The sequence below is a fragment of the Tauraco erythrolophus genome, chromosome 1, assembly GCF_009769465.1.
Source record: "Tauraco erythrolophus isolate bTauEry1 chromosome 1, bTauEry1.pri, whole genome shotgun sequence".
In the NCBI taxonomy this organism is placed as follows: Eukaryota; Metazoa; Chordata; class Aves; order Musophagiformes; family Musophagidae; genus Tauraco; species Tauraco erythrolophus.
The window spans coordinates 104,983,594-104,991,652 of NC_141465.1; the positions used below are offsets into that span (position 1 = coordinate 104,983,594).

At 40.2% G+C, this 8,059-nt stretch overlaps 1 protein-coding gene across 2 annotated transcripts in view; it reads left to right on the plus strand.

Moving 5' to 3' along the window:
* Positions 1–764: 764 nt before the first annotated feature.
* LOC104378595 (retinoblastoma-associated protein) overlaps positions 765–8,059 on the plus strand; it is a 49,969-nt gene continuing 42,674 nt past the window's right edge. Inside the window, exon 1 of one of the 2 annotated variants that reach the window (XM_086620577.1) lies at positions 765–958. In XM_086620577.1, the coding sequence (XP_086476703.1) occupies positions 899–958 (60 nt within the window). In that variant the 5' untranslated portion in view covers positions 765–898. Of the gene's footprint in view, positions 959–5,624; positions 5,710–8,059 lie in introns of those variants that run through there. The other variant, XM_086620585.1, reaches the window with a different exon arrangement.

Here is an 8,059-nt window from a genome sequence, read left to right on the forward strand (position 1 = left end):
ACTTGATTAATCAGTTTTCATGTGGTTGAGGTAGTTACAAACCTTAATAGCCTTTGAGGCCTCTCCAGTACTATCAACAAATGGAGCTGGAGAGAGACAATGACTTCTTTGTGGTGGCTTTTCCAAAAAATCTGAAGTGTTCTGAATTGTTAAACATGAGAATCTGCCTGTTGTAGTCTCTTAAAACATGTTGTAATATTCTTGAATTTCTTCTTTTTAAACAGAGATACAAGCTTGGAGTACGTCTGTATTACAGAGTAATGGAGTCTATGCTGAAGTCGGTAAGTTCAGTACTGGTAGCTTAGTACTGGCCTTGCTTTTACAATACTAAGAATGTTCACAGGTTTGGTTTGATTCATATATTTCAGGAGGAAGAGCGCCTCTCAGTGCAGAATTTCAGGTGTGTGCCCCTAACTTGTATTAAAGTCTGCTATTTTAGTGTCAGGACAAGTATTAATAACTTACTTTCTCCTTAGCAAACTTCTGAATGATAACGTCTTCCACACATCTCTTCTGGCATGTGCTGTTGAGGTTGTCATGGCTACATACGGCAGTAAGTTGAATCTAAAGTGCTAAATAGCATTGTTATTTGTGGTAGTTATTGCCATTTGTTCTAATACATAAAATACAATAAATGGGGGTGGGGAAGTGCTCACAAATTTCTGAACTAGCAATGATTCGGTAAACACAAAAAGGAAAAAATGTCAGAAGTGAAAGGCTGTAGAACTCTTAATAATGTTAGTCCATCTTCCCTGCAGGAAATGCTTCACAAGTGATGGTACCAGTACTGAAACAGACTTGTCTTTCCCATGGATTCTCAATGTATTTGATTTAAAGCTTTTGACTTCTACAAGGTGATTGAAAGCTTTATTAAAGCAGAGCCAACCTAACAAGGGAAATGATAAAGCATCTGGAACGCTGTGAACATCGAATTATGGAGTCTCTTGCTTGGCAATCTGTAAGTAATGTTTCAAAGTAGTATTCGTCTGCGTATAACGTGCATATCTAGAAAAAGAAAATCACACTCAACTATAAGTTGTGGTCTCGCTGAGATTTATTTCCAGGAAAATAAATTACAAGGGGAAAACAAGACTAGTTTTGGCATGTCTTCAGGTTTTGAAAAAAAGGGTTATATTAGAGGAACAAGTTGACATAGCTTTGCTGATTTATGTGATTGTAAGCCAACATCATTTTACTAATCTGGCATGAATCATAAGGATAATACCCTTAAACAGTATTGTGGTGCCAAAGACAAGGCAATAAATTCTATGCTTTTATTTGTAAGTTAATTTTTATCCACTTGTTATTCCCACTTGGCAATAGGGCCTTAGTTCTGTACATCTGATGTGTTTGCTAATAGTACTTAAAATATTGATTTGCATTGTCCTTTGCGCTTCAGTCACTTTGGTATTTTTGGATGCCGTTTAAAATAAAATACTGGGAGGTTGGGTTGTTTTTTTAGGCTAGATCTCAGTAAATCAAACATTGTTTCTTTATATTGTGTGTTGCTTATAAACCAGAAGTATGCTATTAATGTCACAAAGCAGGAGACTATAAAGGCACTAATTTTGACTAGAGAGATGTAAAGCAACTGTTTAAGAGCCCATCCCATATCTTACAGTTCTGGGAAGTTTAAAAAACACAGTATGCCGTAGCTAATGGGATAGTTTAAGCGTGAAGCCAGTTTTCTTTCCAGGGTAGTCTGCGTTTGGTTTGTGTATGACTTCAGAGTGAAAAGTTAACAGTTTTCTAGTACAGGTGACACTTTACCAGGCAGCGGGGTTATGCTCCCAGATTCACAGAGCGTTGTTGTGCCTGAGCAGCAAGAGCCCCATCCATGTTGAGGTTTATAACTCAGGAGATGCATGCTGGCCTCAGGATTGTATGGAAGCAATTGCCATGCTTCACATTGAATCTGGTGGACCCGCCTTGTACCAACCACCCCTTTCCACTTGATTTTCCTTGCTGGCAAAGTCAGCGGCTGCATGTGGCTCTCTGAATATGCCCTGTTATGAAGGTGACCTTTCCATTAGGGGAGCCAAGACTTGTGTATCCAGCTCCACACTCATCACCACAACGCTGTATATGCCCCAGGATTTCTGGTGCAGTGCTATAGCTGCTGTACCAGAGTGTAAATTTTGTCCTCTGTAGTACTTTTGCATGTTTGTTTGGTGTCTTGGGAAATGCACATGACCTCTCTGTTGCTGTATGAAATTCTTCATGATTTTGCCGTTCTTCAAGGGACTACCTGAAAGCACTTGAGGCTGAGAGCCTTTTACCAGAGCTCACAGAAACAGGGAAGATGAGGAAGTGTTTCAAGAGGCAGGCAGTATTTTAAGAACCTTGCAGGCATATAAAAAGTGTTTATTTGAGAGTTGTAACATTCAGAGGACAAAAGGCAGAGGTACAGATACCCAAGTTTGACTCCCTACAAACAAAAAGTGGCCCCTGCTACTTTCTGCAAGCCAGTTTGAAGTCACTTTACTGATCAGCAATAAGACATATCTACCAGTTTCTACCAAGTAATTCAAGTGTCACATGCGGTAACACGATTTGATCTTGGGCTTTCAGACTGGAAAATCCAAAGCGTTGTATTTTCAGAAATTATGGGTGTAGTTGCAGGCTTTTGTGAAACAAATATGTAACATCAACAACAAGCACAGGATTATTTCAAGTTTTCTGAGTGCTCTGTTTGAATGTATGTTAATGCATTGAATCTATCTTCTTCAGTTTCCAGAGGTGTATGTTTGGTACTATTTTGAGGTGGCTTATGTAGCTGATTTGAGTGTTAATAGAATAGAATACTTCAGTTGGAAGGGACCTACAACTATCACGGTTGCCAGTGAGATACATGGAGTGGAGCACAGTGGAGGGGATAAAAAAGAAACGTGCAGCACAGGGGCCCTTCGGCTTTGTTGAGCTGTCTGTCGTGTCTCATCTGTCTCTCCCCAAACGCAGGACAGTCTGCCGTCTCCTGTTGCCAGAGGTTTGTCACTAGAGAGCACAGTAGAGTTCCCTCAAAAGCTGAGGGAAGCTGTGGCAGCCAGCTGTGGGCAGTTGGACCCAGTGTGGAGGTACTCACTGTTTCTGTACTGGCTTCCGTTGCTGCCTCCAGCTACCATAAGGGAAAGGCTGTGAGTTGTAAGCAGCAGACTTGTATAGTGGTGGCTCAGGAGACAAGCAGTAGTGAAACATTATCTATACTAAATGTCTTGCTGAGCCTCTGGGTCACTGCAGTGAAGGACGCGAGACCGGTACATCGTTAAGGCTGCACGTAGAAATGTAAAGTCATGGGTCCTCTAGTGCAGAGCATCCACCCCTGCCTCGCGTCTAGATATTGGCTGGTTTAGTCAGAGAAGTGTAATTTACTAAAAGAAGAAAATGCTTCTGTGGCTGACTTGCAAGGCTGTTGAGGCCAGGTGTCCCAGAAGGGTTCAGCTGGTAAACGGAGGAGTGGTTTACCATGTTCTTCTGCAGTTCATTACCTGGATATCATCTCCATGTAATGGTGTACAAGTTTTACAAAGTGTCTGCTTAATTAGTAATTCCCTCAAGAAGGGGTAGGCAATTAAAGAAGTGTAGTTCATACCAGTAAATATCTCTTACCTCCAAACACTCAATAAAGGAAGAGAGAGAAGCTAGATGACTTCTGCTTAGTCATAAAGAATATCTTGCCATAAGTGGTTGTTTTGGGTTAATTTTAAATTACCTGACAAACCAAAAAAAGATGGAATCTCCACAAGGCTCTAGTTTCCTAGTATGGTTAGAGAACGTGTTTTTTTTTCTAAAGTGTTAAAATGAACAAAAATTAAGAAAAGCATGGAATGAGTAAAGCTTATGCAAGAAAATTATAGCTTGGTAAATAAGAATAGAAACATTTGAAAAGTACTTATTTACAAATACTTGCATACTGCAACTCTGATTTCCCCCAGTGATTTGCTATATATTTTTGTTTAGCTCTTACCTTTCCCCACAAGGCTCGTCTGCTCTTTGGAAAGTCAAGTGTGTATTTATCCAGTCTTTCTTCATTCTCCTGGCTGCTTTAGGAAGCAGGACTTCAATATGAGATTTAAAGGGACTGAGCAACTGCATATAGAATAGCTTGAAATTATTTTAATTTTACTTGTCACAGAGCTTTTGTGAGGAGAAATGCCTTGCATAATTTCTCTGAAGAAAAAAAAACAAACCGAAGTGCATCTGACCTTTATCTGACTTTGGAAGCTGGATCGAATGAATGTGAAGGATTCTGTTTTTTACTGGTATCTGAAGATAATATATCACTCCTTGCTAGTCATTGTGAATGTGTTTATTCCTTTTACATAGCTAGCTGATTTAGTCATCTGTAGTTTAGGAAGGAGATGAAACTCTCTAGGTCATTCTTTCTTTTAACAAAAAATAACTGTAGCCAGACAAAATGAAAGGTGGAAAAAAGTTAAAGGTTCTTCTCAATAATTCTTAATTTTGAAAGGGACAGATGTCGATACTGACTAAATCATGTGGAAATACTTCGTTTTCCTCAAATCTTTATTGAACCCTGAAGGGAGAAGCCCCATTTACCCACTCAAGTATTATTTACCAGTAAGGTTATGATGCTTCCAGATGTAGATTATGTGGAGATCAGTTTAGAATATATTAATAATACTGCATATTTTTTTATTGGCAAAATAGAAATACACCATACAATATTCTTTCTTTACTGTGGAACATTTGTGTTTCATCTCACTACAGTTTTGGACAGTATTTTAATTTTGTAACTTTAAAGGGAACTGAAGTTACTTTAGACACAAAAATTAAGGTGGCTATAGCCTTTACTTAATTTTTATCGTATTTTTATATGAATATGATTTAAACCCTGGCATAGTTAAAATCTGTTTCCTATGAAAGGGATAGCTTGTTACCTGCCAGCCTGACAGTTCATGCTCAGCCTTTTCCTTAATTCTGTCATATTGATCTCTCTTGCAGCCAACCAAAAAAGTAGTTGTTTTGAATGTATCAGATGAAGATTGTGTGAACAAATTCCAGAATCTATGATTTGCCCTTGTAGAAGCCCTGTCAGCTGCCATGTCCTATGTTTGACTACAGTGTTGCTCCTTGCTGCAGTGCATTAGGAAGAAACAAGGAAGAGCAGGTTTCAGTGCAAGCAAATCAAATACAAAGTCTATCAATTTTCACAGTCTGTTTTAAGAGTGAAATACATTTTGTTCTGGGAACAGCGTGACTTAGGTTTGGGGTCTTTTTTTGCTGTGTCATTCAAGAAAATAAACACCCATGGAGTATCCATTTTTGTTATCAGTATCTGCAAAGCAATCCAGTTGCATTTCCCTGCCTCTCAGCTTATACTCTGCTTGTAAGCTGTGAACAGAGAGGAAGAAGCAAGATATTAGACTCCTTTCATACTGTTGCTTAGAAAACGTGCTTCCTGCAAATGCCTTTCATGTGTGCAGTAGGTGAAGAGTGTGGAGCACACACATGCTCTAAATCGTCACATTTGGCATACTTAAAATAGTTTGGGCTATGTTACAGAATACTTTTTCTGCAGGCTAGCCTTTGGTGGGCCAGAGATGAGATGCGTGAAGCCCTTCTGCTCTGTCAAGCTTCAGCTGCCCAGTACTGGGGTAGTGAAAGGGCCTTGTTCTTCTCCACTGGTGTTGCACACCAACTGCAACTTTGTCCAAAGATAAGGCAATTCACGTCAGCCCAATAAGGCAGGTGAGAGCAAGAAGCATGGCCATGCTTTCCTAGTTAACTCCACAGATGGTAAAATGGTCTGTTGTTAACTTGTTAACTCATCTGTAGGAGCACTAGGAGTCCAAGGGGGGTTCCTTGTAGGAATGCAGTTTTAAAGGGTTACGTAGTAGCTTTTGATGTTAACAGGGATGAGAGGCAGCTGTGTCACCTTCTACAACTGCCCAACAGCCCAGAACAGAATGGGAAGATGCACTGTGACAGGTTTTTCCTGGGCTGCATCAAAAGAAGTGTGGCCAGCAGGTCGAGGGAAATGATTCTGCCCCTCTACTCTGCTCTCCTGAGACCCCACCTGGAATACTGTGTTCAGCTCTGGAGTCCCCAACACAAGAAGCACATGGAGCTGTTGGAGTGAGTCCAGAGGAGGGCCACAAAGATGATCCAAGGGCTGGAATGCCTCTGTTACAAAGACAGGCTGAGAGAGTTGGGGCTGTTCAGCCTGGAGAAGAGAAGGCTCTGGGGTGATCTTATTGCAGCCTTCCAGTACTTAAAGGGGGCCTACAGGAAAGCTGGAGAGGGACTTTTTACAAGGGTGTGTAGTGACAGGACAAGGGGCAATGGCTTTTAAACTGAAAGAGGGTAGATATCGATTAGATCTAAGGAAGAAATTCTTCACCCTGAGGGTGGTGAGGCACTGGAACAGGTTGCCCAGAGAAGTTGTGGATGCCCCATCCCTGGAGTTGTTCAAGGCCAGGTTGGATGAGGCTTTGAGCAACCTAGGGTAGTGGAGGGTTTCCCTGCCCATGGCAGGGGAGTTGGAACTAGATGATCTTTGAGGTCCCTTCCAACCCTAACCATTCTATGATTCTAGGTTAAATGGAGTTCATGTGCAGTCTGATTTGGTCTGCTAGCTTTGATGTTTTTTTTTTGTGTTTATATGTGAGGGACAAACAGATGCTGAACCAAAGCAGTACTTTGTACTACAGCTGTTGATGCTGTAGCTTCCTTTGATTGTATTGCTCTGTAACACTTGCTATCATAACTGGTGTTTGTATTTTTCAAAGGAAGAAGGAACACCAGTATCGATATGTGTTGTGATTTAGAGTTGTAAAGTGGTTTGGAGTTTTAATGACTGATGCAAGATAAAGATGACTCTACAAGGTTACTTCTCTGGTTAAAATGCGATGAGAAGTAGGCAAGTGTGCTCTACTTTATTTATAACTTCTTCTACGTAGCACTGCCTAAACTGCGCTTCGTAATGCTTCTCCTTTATGAGCTCCTTCTTCTTTGTGGTTTCTATTGTCAATTAAACATTTGCAATGAAATCTACATTACTGTTTTATGACATATCCTTGATTTAACATAACTTAATGTTTGCAATAAGTATTTGTCAATTAACTTGTAGTTAATGTTTACACTCAGATACTTCATCTCACATCAAAGACTTCTGTTGGTTTTAAATTATGCAGCTCATTGTGGCAGAAATGCCTTCCTGAGGAAAACCATGTATTCCCAAAGAATATATTTCGTTACATTAATATGACAGACTGACTGAGCTGGAATAACAGCAGACCTACTTTGATCGTGCAGTAAGGAAAAAATATTAAATACATATGTTTAAGATTTGCTTAAAAAGTGTTAGGCAAATCCAGATCAGGGTAAAGCTGTAAGAAGTTACAGGTAAGCAAGTACTCCTTAGTATTTGGTGTAGAACAATCTCAGCTCTGCAGTCTCCTAGTCTTTGATTGTACAAGGACACAATTACTGTGGAGCTCATCATACTCGAGTGCTTAGTGCCTGTTTCCTTGGATGCAGTGTACAATTTAAAATTATGTTTCTGTGCTCCTTGTAAGGAGGAATTGAGCATCTAGGAATGGGAGTTAGTATATTTTGTTGTGGTATGTATCCTTCTCAGTAGTGTTTTCTATGAGGTTTATGTCTAAAGTCCTACACCTCTTCTGGAGGTAGATGTCTACATACAGTTTGAAGTCCTTTTTGATTTCAACATTTTAAGTCATTCCTTTTAAAACTGGAAGAAGTAGAAAGAGTCATAACTGCCAACATTTTATGCAGTAGATTACTAGATAAATTGTTCACTTCTGTATTAGAAAAATGACTCTAAAACCTTGTTGATAGGCAGCCAAGTAAGGCCAGGCTGCAAGGACCAGGTATTGGGATTGTGTTGGTACTACTACTAGCCTCAAAGGGACAAGAGTTCAGGCTTGAGTATGACTTCACAGTCCTTGGTGGTGTTTTGTCAGTAACATGTTCCCTGGCGTGTTTTGGCCTTTGTCAGCACTCCTCTGGACAATGCCTAGGCACGATTTGGGGCATGATGCAGCTCAGGGACTGTTTTCAACTGCTGGTGCGAAGT